Source organism: Sycon ciliatum, chromosome 5 (genome assembly GCF_964019385.1).
Source record: "Sycon ciliatum chromosome 5, ocSycCili1.1, whole genome shotgun sequence".
Classification (NCBI taxonomy): domain Eukaryota; kingdom Metazoa; phylum Porifera; class Calcarea; order Leucosolenida; family Sycettidae; genus Sycon; species Sycon ciliatum.
The window spans coordinates 10,287,488-10,307,156 of record NC_088647.1 but is presented as its reverse complement, the minus strand read 5'-3'; the positions used below and the strand labels follow the sequence as shown (position 1 = coordinate 10,307,156).

General features: G+C 47.2%; 1 protein-coding gene across 1 annotated transcript in view; it reads right to left on the bottom strand.

Moving 5' to 3' along the window:
• LOC135817560 (uncharacterized) overlaps positions 1 to 13,209 on the bottom strand; it is a 53,048-nt gene extending 39,839 nt beyond the window's left edge. The window contains exons 1-4 of the mRNA XM_065330771.1: positions 12,615 to 13,209; positions 9,085 to 9,157; positions 8,585 to 8,712; positions 7,419 to 7,575 (exon numbers count right to left, since the gene is read on the bottom strand). Coding sequence (XP_065186843.1) covers positions 7,419 to 7,575; positions 8,585 to 8,712; positions 9,085 to 9,157; positions 12,615 to 12,632 — 376 coding nt within the window. The 5' untranslated portion in view covers positions 12,633 to 13,209. The remainder of the gene's footprint in view (positions 1 to 7,418; positions 7,576 to 8,584; positions 8,713 to 9,084; positions 9,158 to 12,614) is intronic.
• Positions 13,210 to 19,669: the final 6,460 nt, after the last annotated feature.

Genomic DNA, 19,669 nt, shown 5'->3' with positions numbered 1-19,669 from the left:
GAGGAACTGCCTCCTTTGCCTTTGGCAACATCACAACAAAGATGCTGCTGGATCTTTTACTGCACGCTTCTAAGATCTGTCTGAAATAACGTTTTCGACCACTGTCCCTTCATCAGGATGAATGAGTTCAGCTGGGCTGGAGAGTAGATAATAATATATGTGCAAATGTAAGCGCAAGCAGTATATCAATAGCACTCAGCGAGTGTACAAATATGGCGCGAGATGAGAACTTTGTGACACCCCACATGCAGGTGCAAGTACTATTTTCATACGCAGATATGTCAGTACAAATAGTTTGTTTTGGGTGACACGCACTGCATCATGAGTATGTGCTAAATGCTAGCAGCACCTGAGCGGGTGCGAAAATGCTGAACACAGCGCCTACACTGGCTACAGTGAACAATACCCTGTGTGGAGTTTGTACCGGTGGCATGCCTGCCTGATGCGGCGCATTGTCTTGATGTTGACAGCTCCAAGCATGTATTTCAGGCAGCGAATGCTGCTCAATTCTCGTCCACCCGTGACTCCGGCCGTGGACCCGTGGACAAGTACAACATACTACTTCAGAAGCATGCCTTGACAAATCACTACACTGAGATAATGACTGGAGGCTGTGCTGCATTCCCCAGTACATGTATCTCCCAATCTCATTATCAAAGCACGCCAACAGCTCTCGTAGTGTGCATGGTCTCGGCTTCTACAGCTCTACAGCTCCCTCTATCAGTTGCGAGCAGGATAGCATGCACACATATCGAAGTGATGGTCAGAGGAAGAAACATGTCATGAAGCGGCTTCAAAGCTGAAACGCACCAGTAGCAGTCAGCTGCGGGCTTTCCCAGAGTTTGATCGCTTCTTGCACAGCTGATGCCTGGTTCAGAAAGTTGGTGGTGGCAGGCCGGGACCCTGAGCTCGTTAAAGCAAAACTCTCGTCAGAGTAGCTCTCGCCGACCTTAGCTGCCGCCACGTACCGGTTCAAGCAGTGCCAAAGCTCCTGGACCATAACTGCAGGAGGCAGCTGAGGTGGAAGAATTGAAGCACACAGGTTGCTTGTGACTGCAGGCAGCCAGCAGCATTGTGGGCACTAACTGGAGACAGCAGCAGGCATGGATCTTTCCGTGCTGACACCCACACCTCCACCCCATCTGCACCTGTATTATATTCACAATGCACAAGACATATCAAAGCATGTTGTGCTGGCTGCGTTTCCGCCAAGACTCATGCCTGTGATGCATCGATAGAGATATACATCGTACATCCATTGCAATGGCTGACGCTCGAGCAAAGACACCATCTCCAGCCTCACCTGTGCCGAGCTGTTGCAGGCACCTGTCGTTGAAGAGTCAGAGCTGTAACGTGATGATTGGGAGACCCATTGATTGGGAAACCCTCTCACTATCATTAGAAAACCATGGTAGTTGTTGTAGCTTAGTTATCCAAGATGAACGACTCGAGCAGTCCAGCTCGCCCGGCAAACCACCGAAGTGGAAGAGTATGGTGTGTATGAGTGGACCAGCGGCATCGCCTTTAGCCATAGCTTTGGGTGACCAAGGTGGCCCTGAGCACATGGTTGGGGTGAGCGCTCCCATGCCAAGCATCGGAAGTGATGTGTATGCACCGGACTGTTGCAGTGAAAACTCGTGTCATGTGGCTCTGCCCTTGCGGCATCGAGCACTTTTGCAAGTGCTAAGTATTACATTTAGCAACACAGCTTGTACCTGGGAAACTATTTACTCTTTACGACTAGACAAAGAAGAGGTATGGCGACTTTGACCGGATATTTGAGGAAGTGTGTGTGTGTGTGTGTGTTGCTCTAAAATCGGCAGGAAATATGCAAGCTCCTACGTAGGGAGCATCATGCGCGGCCCACAAGCAGACTACAGACATTTAGTAAACACAAGTACAGTGAAACCTGTGTAAGACGACTGCTCAAGAGACCTTCAAAACGTGGTCTCTTTTACCAGGTGGTCTCCTTATCCAGGGTCATTTGACTAGAAATATAGCATCCATTGGCCCTGGTTTCAGTGGTCTTTTAGGACAGGTGGTCGCCTTATCCGCCTGAGTGGTCGCCTTCACAGGTTTTACTGTATTACTAAACAGTGATGAGACACACACTGCTCCTGCGTGGAACACACACTGCTCCTGCGTGGAACACACACTTCCTGCCGAACTTGACACTTGACTGACATCCACTTCATCACCAACTTTATCACTGACACCTACTTCTGTCTTTCCCTCAAACCAGTGAAAACCTACTTCTAAATTACTACTAAGTAAACAGTAGTATATTTAGAACTTACAAGTATTTTTGTGTTCAATCTTTACTAGTAATACATTTTCAATTGAGTGTCCGTTCTATCTATTTCCAAATTTGGGTTGTGCTTTTGCTTTGGTTCTTACGTCATGGTTTCACACGATAGGCATTGTGAATAAACCCGTTCTCAAAGTATATCAAAAAGTATTCTTTCTAGACCAAAGAGTGGTATATTTGATAACATTTAATAACGATAGAAATTTTTACGATACTTCTCCAGACGTTTCGTTGTTCTGAACAACATCGTCAGTGGATAAAGAATGGAGGGCTTTGGGTGGTGGCACGGGTTAATAGGGAGTGATGGTGGTGAGATGAGGTGAGGTGAGAAGGTGAAGGTGGGAAATACATGTATCTAAGTTAATGGTGAAGGTTAGGTGCGGGTCGATACAGGTGGGAAGGGGTACACCCTTCGGGTAGAAGTGTAGGTTGGTAGAAGGTGTTGGTGTGCGTAGAAGGTGGAGTGGCGTAATGGAAGGGTCGGGTTGATAAATGTGGGAGAGAGTCTAGGTAGGGTGTGGATCAGCAATAGGTGTTGGTGTATGTGGTGGGTAGAATTGGCAAGAGGTGTGTGTGTGTGTGTGTGTGTGTGTGTGTGTGTGTGTGTGTGTGTGTGTGTGTGTGTGTGTGTGTGTGTGTGTGTGTGTGCGTGCGAAAAAGAGTAAGGTAGTGAGTATTGGTATGCGTGGAAGGAAGATGTGACAGAAGGTGTGCGCTATAGGCAAGGGGTGCAGGAATATTCTGAGGTGGTGGGTGGGACTAAAACAGGAGGTTGTGATTCATCTAGTGATATATATAATATCAGCAATAGCAGCAGTATATACAAAGAGGTGTGTGTGTGTATGCGTGTGCGTTTGCAAGCTTTTTGGTAGTGTAGTGTGTTGGGGGGGGGGGGGGGTGGGGAGAGCACCGGGTGCGGGTGTTCTTCTTCTATTGCGATCATTTTTGGATGGGTTGGCAGATAGTGGATGGTGGTAGGCAAGTTATGCCAAGAATCCAGTTCCCATATCTTCTTTTCTTCTGTTGATAGTTGGTTTCTTGTCTCGAATGGCATATGCCTCACGGATCCGGAGCCTCAGCTCATCCCTCTCCGTGAGCTGAGCAATCTCGTACATAATCTCTGGGGTAGCGTTTGGGTGTTCCCTTGCGTAGTGCACACCGAATGCAGACTTCTTGTCATGAGATTTTGCAGCATTTGTGTGCTCTTGGGCCCGGGTGTGCACTTGCCTCCCAGTCGAGCCGACGTATCTCTCGTGACAAAGGTGGCATGTAGCTTCGTACACGGCAAATCTGCAGGTGCACTTCTTCCTGAACATAGGGCATTCGCGCATTCTGCATTTTTCCGGTTCTCCTTTTTTCTTCGTGAGTTCTTGGATCGTTGGGGGTCGAGGGTTAACGAGGCGTGCCGTTATGCCGTTTTTCTTAAGTGCCTGTCGTACTTGGCCGTTAACCTTGTCGGAGATGTACGGTATTCTAAATACCAGTTGTTTCCCTTTTGTTTGTTTACTTGTGTTTCTTCTTCGGGCTCGCGCTTTGATGATGTGTTCTGCAGAATAGCCGTTCCCTGCAAGTTTATCTGAGATGAGGCGTCTGGCTTCCTCCGCAAACTCAGGCGTGCTGTTGTCTTGTGCTCGTTTGTATTCATTGTTAATGACCGCCATCTTAACCGCCGTTGGATGGTGGGAATCTGCGTGTAGTGTTATCCCTTTGCTTGCTTCTTTTACGTAGAGCTTGTGTGTGACTTTGCCGTCAGGAAGAATCTTTAGTCTGATATCCAGGATTGGTAGGAAACCATCTTTGTCCGGCAACTCCAGTTCAAACTTGATTGTCGGGTGTTTTCCGTTGAGTTTGGTCAGTAGAGATTGTGCTTCCGCAGGAGTGTCAACTGCGGTTCCCGAGTCGTCTACATAGCGAACGAACACTGGCAATGGCGGCGAGATGTTTCTGTAAATGTGGCGCTGTTCAAAGCGGTCCATTACGATTAGGGCTGAAACAATTATACCGATAACTCGCATATCGATCGTTAAGAGTGCAATCGATAATCGTTAGTGTTCGAAACGAGTGCTAACGATTTATTATGCATGCATATCAGTGACAGTATTCTAGCCCTTGCCACTCCATCCGATAGTGAATACGAGTACAATCATGTACTTCCAAGCGCGGTAAAATTGATTTGTGGATTTGAAAGAGAACGGGAGAGAAGACTTTGTCTTTTTGGTTCATTTGTGTGAGAGGTTGGAGGTAAGAGCAGTTGCCAGAGGGTGATGACAAGATTCTTTGCTCTAGAAACAACATGAAATTCTCAAGTTCATGTTGATAAAACCAGGCAGATTTCCACAGATGTCAACAGTGCGGTGCCACAAATTTCTAAGGTACCAAAGGTATCATGGAATTTCTTCGTAAACTGGTGTGCGAGGTACACGAGTAGAGCCGACAAGAATCGATAAAACCAATATATCGATCGTTAATGATATTGGTTGATCGTTAGGAGTTATTGAATGATCGTTTCAGCCCTAATTACGATGATAGCTATTGTGCCGCTGAGTCTGCTGCCCATCGCCAATCCCCTTGTCTGTTTGAATGTTCCAAGGGTTGGGTGTTGGAACACGTTGTTATATAGAATCAGCCCGAGTAGCTCTTTTAGGTCGACCGGTGTGAGGGAGTAGGTATTGATTTTGAAGCGGTTCGCGTATTCGAGGACGGTGCTGATTCCTTCTTCAATGCCAATGTTTGTGTACAACTATCAACAGAAGAAAAGAAGATATGGGAACTGGATTCTTGGCATAACTTGCCTACCACCATCCACTATCTGCCAACCCATCCAAAAATGATCGCAATAGAAGAAGAACACCCGCACCCGGTGCTCTCCCCACCCCCCCCCCCCCCCCCCCCCAACACACTACACTACCAAAAAGCTTGCAAACGCACACGCATACACACACACACACACCTCTTTGTATATACTGCTGCTATTGCTGATATTATATATATCACTAGATGAATCACAACCTCCTGTTTTAGTCCCACCCACCACCTCAGAATATTCCTGCACCCCTTGCCTATAGCGCACACCTTCTGTCACATCTTCCTTCCACGCATACCAATACTCACTACCTTACTCTTTTTCGCACGCACACACACACACACACACACACACACACACACACACACACACACACACACCTCTTGCCAATTCTACCCACCACATACACCAACACCTATTGCTGATCCACACCCTACCTAGACTCTCTCCCACATTTATCAACCCGACCCTTCCATTACGCCACTCCACCTTCTACGCACACCAACACCTTCTACCAACCTACACTTCTACCCGAAGGGTGTACCCCTTCCCACCTGTATCGACCCGCACCTAACCTTCACCATTAACTTAGATACATGTATTTCCCACCTTCACCTTCTCACCTCACCTCATCTCACCACCATCACTCCCTATTAACCCGTGCCACCACCCAAAGCCCTCCATTCTTTATCCACTGACGATGTTGTTCAGAACAACGAAACGTCTGGAGAAGTATCGTAAAAATTTCTATCGTTATTAAATGTTATCAAATATACCACTCTTTGGTCTAGAAAGAATACTTTTTGATATTACAATGAGAGTGAATAATCAACGGCTTGTCCACCAACTCTTTCTCAAAGTATATTTTGCATCGTAGGTGTTGAGCTCATCATGTTCATACCCATGTTGCTAGCACTTGCTGCTTGTCATCCAAATCAACCACTGGTATTGGCAAGTCATTGGCGTCATTGCACATAGGGTGTCACAAAATCCCAATCTCGCGCCGTATTCATACAGTAGCTGAGTGCTATTGACCCAGCAACTGCTGCTGCTTGCGCTTACATTTGCACAGTCATATACTTGTACATGTATCTACTCCCAAGCCTACTAGGCTAAACTCATTCATCATGATGAAGGGACAGTGGCTTGAAGTATTATTATTTCAGACAGATCTAGAAGTATGCAGCAAGAGATCCAGCAATCTCTTTTGTTGTTCATGATGTTGAATTTAAATTAACTCTTGCTATGCATCGCTGTCGCTGGCTCCCTTCCAGCTGTTTCCACCTTCGGCCCACGGCAATAGGAATATTCCCAGAGGTATGATATGTGTCTGTCTATCTGTGTGTCTGTCTGTCTGTCTGTGTGTCTGTGTGTCTGTCTGTGTGTCTGTCTATCTGTCTGTCTGTATGTCTGTCTGTCTGTCTGTGTGTCTGTCTATCTGTCTGTCTGTCTGTCTGTCTGTCTGTCTGTCTGTCTGTCTGTCTGTCTGTCTGTCTGTCCGTCTGTCTGTCTGTCTGTCTGTCTGTCTGTCTGTCTGTAGAGCTCACTGACTTGTCAGTTTGAGCAATCTGGCCAGGTACGTTCGGGCCTGGTTTAAATCTGGCTTTGGAAATTTCATTTTCCATTGCTATCAGGTTCGGCCTCATTTCCTCTGTGCTGCGCTGACGAGTCCACAAAGGATGAAACAGTTCTGTCCGCAGATTGAGTATGTATGTATGTATGTATGTATGTATGTATGTATGTATGTATGTATGTATGTATGTATGTATGTATGTATGTATGTATGTATGTATGTATGTATGTATGTATGTATGTATGTATGTATGTATGTATGTATGTATGTATGTATGTATGTATGTATGTATGTATGTATGTATGTATGTATGTATGTATGTATGTACGTCTGTCTGCCCAGTCTGATCTGTACAAGACAGAGACACTGGCCTGTTTCAAAGAAAGAGGCCGAATAGAGCATTGACAAAATAATTCTACAGGGGCTATAGAAAATGCCCCTTAGTTTCGGCCACTGCCAGTTTTCCTTTTAAAAATCGACGTCAGCCTGCTGTGTGGCGTTGTCCACCCCTCGGCTTCTAGTCGGTCAATCTGTCCGTCCGTCTCTCTCCCTCTCCGAGATGATATGGGAAACACACACAGTACTATACACACTGGACAAGACCACCACACGCACACATTGTTGTTTGATTGCTCCTATCCTTGCCGTTCGAAAACACACGCCGACCAGCCTGTCCACCTGTCTGCCCTAACGTCCATCTCTGTCCCTCTCAGACACTTTGAGAAATAACTTACAGTGCACATCGTCTTGCAGTCTTGGATTCCCTTGCAGCTGTAGATCAACAATGTGAATATGCTGAATGGCCTTCAGGCTCTGCCAGTCCAGACGATTGCTGGCCAAGAAAAGTGTACCGAACACGGGGAAGTGGCGTAAGCCGTCCAAAGCAAGCATCTGCAGTCACAATTTCAAACGGAACTCGGTGCAATCATAAACAGAGAAGAGCTGGGATGGTACTATGATCTCCAATATGGTACAATGGAGCTGTGGACATTCCCTACAACCTACTGTAAAAGCCAATATTCTAACGAGGCGCATATATAACGATTTCCCAAAATTTACTGGTTTACGTGTATCAAAGGTAACGATTCTCACTTATTCTCAACACTCAATAGGACAGTATATGTATCGATTTCTGTATAACGATTTCTATTTTAACGACAGATTTCTCCTCGTTAACTCGTTAGAGTTAGCACTTCATTATACATTGATATAATTGTATGGTTTTTACAGAACCAAGATAGTTCAAGTAATACCTTGCAGGGTTCTAGCCAGGTCAAAATAGGGGGGGGGGGGGGGCAGGGGAATCAGTTACCCAGTAATCCTTTTTCCCAAAATTGTCTTGCCATGCAAATTGCAACGTACGGGGGCAAACCCCGACTTCGCCCCAGACAATCGTGCGCTTATGAACCCTCTGGTAGTGACTATCGACCGCATTTTTGTTGAATTCCTGAAAAACACAAAATCGACAAATGAGTAGGGGCGCGTGTTCACATTGGGGCGCTCAATCAAAGTAGGCCGGGGGTGGGGTGGTGGGGTGGGGGGGGGGGGGGGGGAGTTACACCCCTACCCTCCTTCGGCTAGAACCCTGCCTTGACAACTGGCCCCTGGCCCAGACACAATCAATATCTATGGACATGTGGTGAATCTACATGCTGGAGGTCCTGATGTATGCTGAGGTGTAAAATGAGAAAGGAGATGAGCGGTCTCAACAAACAGGTGGCTTGTCTTTACGATGATCACTTTATTAAACACTAGCTTCACTAAAGCCGGGACAAGTAATCATCTGCATTCATTGACTATCTACTCTAGATGACCATCTCCTTTTCTTCACATTAAACTAATCAGCTACCAAAAAACTTGGAAATCGTGTGACCATACATGTACAATCAGGAATGCGTACCTTGTTGTGACACAGATCCAAGTGCCATAGCTCCCTACACGACTCCAAGTTCTCCACCGTCTCCAACTTGTTATCGCACAAGTTCAGGTACGCCAATTTAGGGAAGTGCTGAAGCAGCTCTATAGCAACTGAGCAAGGCATCAATAGGATTGCACACATGTGCATAATATAGAAATTACTATCATTTGTGCACCCAGGGAGATCCAGTCAAAGTTCTCGTATGTCAGTGATTATGAGGGGTGGGGGCCGGGACAAGACCATACAACATGCATTAAAGAGGTAACCGAGCACCGATGCCTGCTACCATATGTACATGTATGTGCGATAGTCTGAGTAGCACACCTCGGCCCTATTAAAATAATAAATACTACTACTACCACTAGCCCCATCACCATGATACTCCTCTATTCGGCATAATTATCACAAGGTGATCGGAGTATGTTAGTTCATAAAAAACAAAAAACAAAAAACATGACTCCTTAACGTGCACAGCACCTTACCAATAGAGAGCTCTGTCAAGTTCAAATATTCCACATCTTCCGGCCGTTCTCCATCCGCCCGGGAATGCAGAACCTACAACAGTGAAAGTACATGGTTTAAAAAGCACATACGAACACTACATACATCACTTGTACAGTAAAACCTGGCGTAAGCGAACTCTGGTTTTAGCGACCACCTGCTGTTAAAAAGACCGTTTTTCCATGCACCGACAGTTCTACACAGACACTGTGGGCCCTGGCTTTAACGACCGCTTTTGCTTGCACCATGGGGTGGTCGCTTAAACCAGGTTTTACCGTACTTTGCATACATGTAGCATGTGTATCACAGCGGCTGAGGGAGGTAGAAGGGGAGTACACTCACTGGTACAGTAAAACCTGCCCTAGCCGGACGCCCTTTGTGCAGCGTAAACTGTCTCGACATGACAGGATTCCGCATGATCCAAGGATGCACGTTCGACCCACAGCACTTTGGTGCATTGCCCGGTCAATACAGGATTCCGCTCGGTACAGCATCCGGCAAACACAATTTTTTACTGTATATACAATGTGTCAGCGATAGATCATTCTCGCTGTAATCGTTAGACTTTGTGCCTTGTTTGAAACTTCACTGTTATGCCTGGCTCGCACTAGGCCGATTTTTCGGCCGGTGCTCCGACACCGACTCCGATGTGAAACCGGCCGACTGGGTCGGACCTATACCCACCCACACGAATTTGTCAGAAACATGTGCGGCAACACCATCCACACTAGGCATTGTTCGCGCCGATCTTGGGGATTTCTTGTACGATTCCATAATCGGCTGAAAGATAGGCCTAGTGTGACCCAAGTATTACTGTAGGTGGCTGTAGCGAAAGCGAAGTAGAATGATGGCACGCTACGTCCCCTTCCAGGTTTTGGCCGTACCTTTCCAAGATCGAAAGTAGCATTGTACAATGCATGGCTCGAATCATCAGTACCACTGATTGTCCTGTGCAGGATACATCCTGTGCGCATCGTCGAAAACAGTGCTGGTTCATCGCTATAGGCAGGCATATTGGGATGGTCTAAGATCATGATTGAGGAACAGAGGGTACCGGGTTCAAGTCCTGCTTGGAAGCGGAAGGATTTTTCCCAGCCATGCTGCGACCCACAGTTATGTGGGAACTCGTGGCCTGGCACGAGGGAAGCATGGATGCAGCAAATGGGATTTTCGGTCTTGGGGACCACTTTGCTGGTGGGTTGATCTACTCACTTCCTACCGCTTTAGAAGCTGCATCTGCACCTTGGACCTTTGCAGGTGGTGGCGTTCCTACGGATGCTGAAAACTCAGTCAGACCGAGTCTCGGCTCTCAAGCGAACCTAGAATGTTTTTTTTTTAATTTTTGGCTCCTCAACCCTCAAAAGGCACACTTTGGCCTGATTTTCCAATAACCCCATCCCTCCCCCCTCCCTAGTATGCCTTTCTGGCAAGACCACAACAAGTAAGTAGCTGCAGTGGGGTCTGTGAGTGCTAAGAAAAGACCACAACAATTGAAAATAACTTCCCACACCCCATGCTGAGTGAAAATGGCAGTAGGCCAAAATTGTCATGTTGCACTCTATTTCCGGTCAAGTACCCCATGCACTTGGCCAGACTAACTGAGATCCTTTCCTACGGCCCTGCAATGCGCGAGACTCCGAGACGAGAAACGCCAATAGAGCTTTTGTTTCCCTTCTCTGTGCCCGTACACTCTCTCTCTCTCCAGCTGCACCCTGGAGTGTGACTAGTAGACCCAGGTGCTTAACGTCCGGACAGCTATCCTAAGTGCGTACACCCATAATTTCATGTTCTTTTATCGTATTCGACTTAAATATTTTATCGAGGGGGCACTGTAGTATGTTCTCCTGGCATACCAATTTTCAGGGATCTACGATAAGCATAAGTCCCATGCCGCGCGAGTTGGCTTTCGAGTGTCCATACGAAATACAAATTGGTTTCATGCAAAAAATCAACTTTGCTATGACCGATTTCGAACGGACATAGCGCCAAACAGACCTTCACTAAATCATCAAGAGCCAGCTTATAGCTGAGATTGGCCAGAGGAGAGAAGAATTAACAGAGAACCACCGATCATTGCAGAAAGGTTGACACTCCTGGCATCTCCACCACCGTCTCCCCGCGGTTTTCATAGCGCAGATGCTTCTTCTCTGAGCTGACTAAAAACAGCTTGCCTTTCGGCAACAAACTACGCTTTTCCAAGGAATACTGGTGGAGGATCATGCCAAACATATCGCTTTGGTACTTCCGTCGTAACCGAAGGATAGCAAGTTAACAATTATCAGAAATACGTGTGTATTTCCGACTACTGTTTCGAGTCACCTCTGAGCTGTACGGACTTTAGAGCACCCTCTGTGACACCAAAATTTGATATGAAAAAATCAGCGAACTCCAGAGAAACAGATCGGATCGAAAGATGGCCTGATTCAATCGAGCCTGGCCTCAAAACAAACTTCGACAAGATACCTTCCACCCACACGCAGGATTCTGGCAAGTGATCATTGCTGATGTGAGTTTCAGCTCGGTAAACACACACACACACACACACACACACACACACACACGCTGTAAACGTGTCTGGACTTTGAGCACCTGGGTCTGCTATGCAGTAAAACTTGTGTTTGCCAGACAATGTACCAAGCAGAATCTTGCATTTACGGGACATAATAATGTCCATGCACCAAAGTGCTGTGGGTCCAGAGTGCATCCCTGGATCAAGCGGAATCCTGCCATATCAGGACAGTTTCCGCACCAGCAAGGGTGTCCGGACAGGCAAGTTTTACTGTAATATGTATTGGTGACCACCCCAACCCCAACCCCAACCCAACCCCAACCCTAGCCTACAGTAGAGTATGTTGTTTCCAAAGGGTTAGCCTGGGACGTTCTTATTTTTCAGCAATCTAGCTGCGTTCTTATAGCACTTTCTTAGAAACAATCCACAATCCCACAAGCTGCCAGAAAACCAACACCGCCGTTCTTAGCTTTAGGCTGTGGCGTTCATAGAACTTCAGGCTGGACGTTCTTGGGTTCCACGTTCTTCAGCGCGCGACTCTACTGTAGCTGCCCACATATCTGTCCCCGGGGAAAATTGCAATTCCGCAGCCGCGGTTTTTTCCGCGGTTTTTGCGATTTTTTAAAAGACCGCGTTTTCCGCGATATTCCCGCGTTTTTTGAACTCTTTGTTGCACTACACGTACACACAGTGCACTGTTCGGTCAGCAACGTCTCATCGTGGCGGCTTTTTACTCAAATATGACGAGTGCTTACACCAGAGACTTGTAACTGATTGATTTCACTACATACTCACTGAAAATTGCCGCACATCAATATTATTCACCGCATATTTAACGCAAATTTACCGCAAATTATGCCATATTATGCCGCATTTTTCCCCGCGTTTTTGCGATTTTTTTCCGCAATTTTCCCCGGGGACAGACATACTGGTATGCACTAGTATTGATGGAATTCCTCAATCAACTATAATACGTGTACTAGTACCGGTGCTTGAACTTACCTGTGCAGTCAATCTCATTGTGGACGACGGAGCGATGCGACGTTCGAAGTGACCGGCGACACTCCGCCCTGCATATCACGCAGTAGTAGCCTTCCCGCAATGCTACGCGCCCTTGACCTTATCTAGTCGGTAGACACAGGCCGTCCAACTAGGTCTTCCAGCTTCTCCGGAAGCAACGAAGCCTCCAAGTTTTTTTCATTCAACTCGGGCGTAGGGGTAGGTGGTAGCAAGCGTTGAGCGGAGTGCAAGCGCTGCAGCGACAGTCTGTTTGACGCCAGGGTCTATGTACATGTTAGTCTGGGCTTTTACTCACAATGGAAAGTTAGTTAGAAGCCCAAAGTCAACTTGAACTGGGCCCGACCCTTGTTGCTCGGCGGATATTCACGGAGGAAGGTAACAAACTAGAAACATTAGGCAACACCTGAAATTCAAATCGCCCTCTCGACTCTGACACATTGACAGCCAGAACTTTACAGCGAGAGTGGCCATCCTCCACTGCCACAGATAGGGACAGTTTGGCTGCTGCCACAGTGCCAGGAACGCGGCCTGAACTTGTCGAGAGGAGTGCCGCCGGACACAGCGGATGAAGCAGCTGATTAGCGTGGGATTCTGTCGAAAACGAAGTAACATCGAGGGGACACACTAGTACACTGCCCATCAGGCATCATGGCCCAGGCCCTGCAGGGTTATCATGGTTATGTACTAATGAGTAATGTAGTCATGCGACTTGCCAAAAAAAACGTCATCCCGCATGCGCACAAGGCAGCTTCTTTGTCGAGAGTCGACATGGTCGACAAGTAGATCTACTGAAGTAGACTCTACCGGAGAAGATCTACTGAGTCTGTAGTGTAGATCATGGGGGGGGGGGGGGGGGGGGGGGTGATGCCTCCACTCCACTCCACTCCACGTCGCCAGACTGGACCAGAGTCCAGTGCAGGTCCATGTGCATGTGGGTGAGGCCTGGGAGTGGGGGTAGATCTACATGAGCTACGGCCCTTGCAAGCGTCGGAATAGATCTCTATCAGTCTATGCCCGACCCGACTTGTTGCCAAGGCCAATACAGTGCCCGTTGCCAAAGACAACAAACATGTCAATGCTCGCTTCATTATGACATCAGGAGTCGGGACGACAAGACGTCACAAGATGCCGTACAGTGTCATTGTATGCCATGACTGTTGTCGTCTTCTTGTCGATTATCACTAGTAAACTACCAGTACTAGTACTACTACTAGTAGTACTAGTTACTAGTAGTAGTACTAGTCATTAGTTGTTGTAGTGAACTACAGTACTTCACTCTTCAGACTTGTCTTCAACACTACAACACTACAAGCAACACTCAACAGTCAAAGCATGTGTACAGACAGTCATGTAGCTTTGATGTGCCAGCCCATGGCATGGCATGGTCCACATCCTTTATTGCTGAACCCACAAATAATTGTGATACAGATTGTAAACCATTCGAGGTAGAAGAGAAAGCCATTAAAAAGAAAAGAAAAAAGAAAAAAAGGTTATTGTACCATGCCAGACGGCTATTATTAAAGGGAAACTGAACGCCAAAAATAAGTATGGCTTATCCGAAGGAGAATTGGGCACTGATTCCGATGAGCTATGTCTCGAGCCGATCAGAGAAGAGGAACCGTGTCAAATTTCATAAATAACACCTTCCATATTTGGAAATTGGGCTTGATGACGTGCGTACTGCTTAGCTGTCACCATGCTGTGCATGCTCAGCATGTGTAATTGAATGGAAGAAAACAATTACTTTGGTGTTTTGCAGCTCTATTTCGTTCCCTGACGGTACCCAAATCTAGATGTAGGAATCTGTTGAGCAGGAGAGTGACACATGTCTTCCCAAAGGCTGTCCAGCCTGCAGTGGTGATGAAGAAGACACGAATATCACCCCAAGATCGATTGTAGCGAATTGGACAACTCATGGTGAATTTGCTTCCACTCCAAGGCAATGTCGAGGTATGAAGGGTGCTTGTACTGCCTTCCAAAGTGAAGCGGAGATGAACATGGCTTTGCATAGCTGTTGTTCTACGCCAACTTACCTACTCTTGCTGGTACCGTAGTGGTATATTGCAAATTTCGTGGACGAACAACTCGAGTCACTAGTGGCTAGTGAGCAACACTAACAGGTGAGATTTTCAATTTGACAACAATTATTGTTTTTGTTTGAGAACTGACGGTGGCAGTCATTTGACTCAGTAGGTGTCTCTGCTGCTTCTTTCCCTTCATTGGTAGGGTTTTGCTTGATAGTACAAGTGCTTGAAGTAAAATAAAATAAATAAAACATGTGGAACATAAATCTAATCAAGCATTAGTACATGTATTGCGAATTTCAACTTCAAAGCACATGAAATCACAATGATCACAAAGTTTATGGAATCAGAAGGACTCCCTATGTTCAACGAACACAATACACACATGCTATATTGCGCACACGCATGTACACATGTGCGTGCACCCCCACCCCATTCCACATACACATGCATGCAGCGCGCACATCCATACACATATGCGTGTACCCCCCCCCCCCCCCCCCACACACACACACCTACCAATACACATATGCGTGTACCCCCCCCCCCACACACACACACGTGTGCACAGACGGATACACACACACACACACACACACACACACATGCAGAAACACACACACAAGATACTTGTAAGTGTACATGGTCTTCCTGGTGCAGATGCTGGGCCAGCACAATGGAAAATACCTCTATCAATATGCTTGATCAAGTGTTGTGATAATGGCACTGCTTGTTTGTTTTTACAAAGACGTGTGGGAAGGATTACAATGCGTTATAATTCATAATTGTTCTTTGCCTTGTACTGTGCAGACCAGAATGCTTCGCCAACAACTCCTGGCTTTCCATCGGCATGGTGTTCAGCTGCAGCGGCATCTGGTCCGGGGAGTACAAGTTGCTGGATGGCTGCACTGACACAAGATGGGTTTGCGTTGGCAATGAAATACGGCAGTCATCCCACATTATGAGCTACAAGTTTATGTAATTTATATTGTCTCTCGTCCAGCAACGTCAAGGCTCTGCATGTAAACACAGGAGAACACCATGATAATTATACTACTCAGGGGATAATAATTATAATTTTGGCCTATCAATTTCTTGACATTTATGAGTTCCTGTCTAAACCATGCCGTGATATTGATTGCTATCTGCTCACAAAGTACCTCGTATTGTAACAATACTCTGCTTAATCACTACCCTCTGTCAATTATTAGATTCGCACAATATTCACAACATATGCAACACGATGCTGTCTATTGACACTACTTCGAACTGAAATGCTCACTTCTCGTCTCCCGTTTGCAACTCCCTCTACCTTATGAATACTCTACCTTACTGGTTTCGTTTCTACCATTTCCATTGCTGCCAGCTCCCAGTCTTTTTCAGTGCACAGCACCACCTTGAATTTTTTTGTGATTTGATGTACACATACTTTGAAGTTGAAATTCGAATTACATGATCAGATTTTTGTTCCACATGTTCTATTTTATTTTGACTTCAAGCACAACCCTACCGATGAAGGGAAAGAAGCAGCAGAGAGACACCTACTGAGTCTAAACAAGAACAATTTTTGTCAAATTGAAAATCTCACCTGTTAGTGTTGCTCACTAGTCACTAGTGACTCGAGTTGTTCGTCCACGAAATTTGCAATATACCACTACGGTACCAGCAAGAGTAGGTAAGTTGGCGTAGAACAACAGCTATGCAAAGCCATGTTCATCTCCGCTTCACTTTGGAAGGCAGTACAAGCACCCTTCATACCTCGACATTGCCTTGGAGTGGAAGCAAATTCACCATGAGTTGTCCAATTCGCTACAATCGATCTTGGGGTGATATTCGTGTCTTCTTCATCACCACTGCAGGCTGGACAGCCTTTGGGAAGACATGTGTCACTCTCCTGCTCAACAGATTCCTACATCTAGATTTGGGTACCGTCAGGGAACGAAATAGAGCTGCAAAACACCAAAGTAATTGTTTTCTTCCATTCAATTACACGGCTGAGCATGCACAGCATGGTGACAGCTAAGCAGTACGCACGTCATCAAGCCCAATTTCCAAATATGGAAGGTGTTATTTATGAAATTTGACACGGTTCCTCTTCTCTGATCGGCTCGAGACATAGCTCATCGGAATCAGTGCCCAATTCTCCTTCGGATAAGCCATACTTATTTTACCAATTGTAGTACATGACGTAGTAGTCTAGTCACGCCGTGGCGCCGTGAAGTTGTTCACCATCCAACGGCAAAAGCGGTGGCTCTGTTTGAACATCCGGGATGGCAGAAGTCATCACCTCCACCAGCACATCACGAAGCTCATTGTGTCGCAGACTTGGGTAGCCCCCTGTAGAGCATGTCAATGCATGGTCGCCAGACATGTCTCTACCACACACACAAGTTGGTCGGAGGCCGTCAATACCCCAGCTATAGCGCAGGGCGAGACCATCCCGGAAACATGCTTTATTTAGCGCAAAGCCGTTCACAGCCAGACTCGGCCGAGGCTCAGCCAACTGGAAACGCCAGCATCAGCAGCAATCTCCAACAGCACCCGCTGACATGGGCTGAGCTCAGGACGCAAAGCAACCTGAGCCTCCTTAGCCGCAGTAGCCATTCTCCGACGTTCGGCATTGCGCAACGCCATTACCTTCGCCTGCAAATCAGCCGGAGCAATGTCAGCATCAGGGCGACGAAGCAAATCAATCACCGGCCGTGCCGAGGCCATACTGGAGGTCCACTGATGCACTGCATGAGGCCCAATGCCAAGAGACCACCGGACTTGACAGGCAAGCCGATGAGACTCTGCTCAACGGTGGACATGTTCTTCTGACCAGTGATTGCTGGTATCAAATAATTGTTGTCAATCACAATCATTATCTAGCCTGCCGAAAGCATCCCATGGCATGCCATGGCATGGTACAGTACGTGGGCCAAAAGTGAAACTGTAGTGTTTGTTCTCCGTGACCTTGGGCTTGGAGGCTGGTAGTACTAGTAGTACTAGTAGATCTCTGGTGGAGACTCATTGCGGAACTTCGCATGTATCACGAAGGAGATACACGGCACAAGAGAGATAACGACGTCCTTGGCGTGCGCTGTTTTGTTTGCCGCAGGAGTGTAGCCTGCAATGCCATGTGCTACAGTACCGGTTTGTTGACACAAAGTGCAGTTTTATTGTGCGTGGCAAATGGGATTTCGGGCTTTGGCCTCTGGTTGGTGAATCTGATCCATCCTCCCCCACTGTTTAGGAGCCGCATCTGACGCCTGAAGATCACGGGGCATGGGGTGGTGGCGTCCCACCGGACCACGGAAGCGGAAAGGTGAGAAGGAGAGCTCTGTGCCAGAACTTCAATAAAGTCTTTGCAGCTTAGAGAGCGTGTGTGGGCAGGCGTGTGTTTACCGCCATATTGTCACTGGTGTGTCTTTACCACCATATTTATCAGCCATGTATTGAGCACACACAATAAAATAAAATTTAAAAAATTGGACGGTTCCCATACCGGGCAGGTCAAGCACCACCACCACCACCATCAGTTCGCGCCTGGCGCCTCGTCGATGCATGGTTGGCGGTATCCGACATAGCAGGCTGGTACATCAAGTAGCGCATGGCACATAGAAGATGACACAGCAACAACATAGCTCGATTGCGACGTACGTTTCGTCCGCGCTGGACTCATCAGGCAATCTTCTTCTTGGATGTCTTCATACGGAGCTTGACTCGGGAGAATGAAGTTGAAGACACCACTGAAGACATCCAAGAAGAAGATTGCCTGATTAGTCCAGCGGGGACGAAACGTACGTCGCAGTCGAGCTATGTTGTTGCTGTGTCATCTTCTATGTGCCATGCGCTACTTGAGTACTTGATGTACCAGCCTGCTATGTCGGATACCGCCAACCATGCATCGACGAGGCGCCAGGCGCGAACTGATGGTGGTGAGAAGGAGAGCTCTGTGCCAGAACTTTGCAGCTTAGGGCCCGGTCACACATGCACTGGGATTCGCTTCGGCGACGAGGTTCGGCGGCAGTGAGCCTGGTGTCGCTCCAGCGAAACCACGTGTGTGTGGTCACACATACAAACAGGGCACAACTCCTACTTTGGCGGAAAATGAGACTGTGGTGCATACGGTACGGAGAATAGACGAGGTCAATGACTATCTTGCACGCATTTTTGTTGCATGGACATCATACGCATACAAATTTCTCGTAGCAAGGCCATATACAGTAGACCGTGGTGTTTTCCGCTGAAGCGAATCCGCAGAAGCGACAGTCTCGCTTCGAAAATTTTGGAGGAAGCGGATTGGAGTTTCCGCTGAAGCGGAAGTTCCGCTTTTCGCCGTTGCCATGCCATTTTTCGCTCCTGCGACCTCGCTTCAGCGTATACGCTACTTTCGAGTGCATGTGTGACCGGGCCCTTAGGGCCCGGTCACACATGCACTGGGGTTTCGCTTCGGCGACGAGATTCGGCGGCAGCGAGCCTGGTGTCGCTCCAGCGGAACAACGTGTGTATGGTCACACATGCAAACAGGGCACAACTCCTACTTTGGCGGAAAATGAGAGTAAAGTGGACTGTGGTACATACGGTACGGAGAATAGACGAGGTCTCGACTATCTTCCACGCATTTTTGTTGCATGGACATCATACGCATACAAATTTCTCGTAGCAAGTCCATATACAGCAGACCGTGGTGTTTTCCGCTGAAGCGAATCCGCAGAAGCGACAGTCTCGCTTCGAAAATTTTGGAGGAAGCGGATTGGAGTTTCCGCTGAAGCGGAAGTTCCGCTTTTCGCCGTTGCCATGCCATTTTTCGCTCCTGCGGCCTCGCTTCAGCGTATACGCTACTTTCGAGTGCATGTGTGACCGGGCCCTTAGAGAGCGTGTGTCGGCAGGCGTGTGTTTACCGCCATATTGCCAGGTGTATCTTTACCACCATATTTATCAGCCATAAGTACAGCTGTAGTGGTGTCTTCAACTTCATGCTCAATACATGGATAAATATTCTTATACAATAGTCCGGTAGAACCCTGA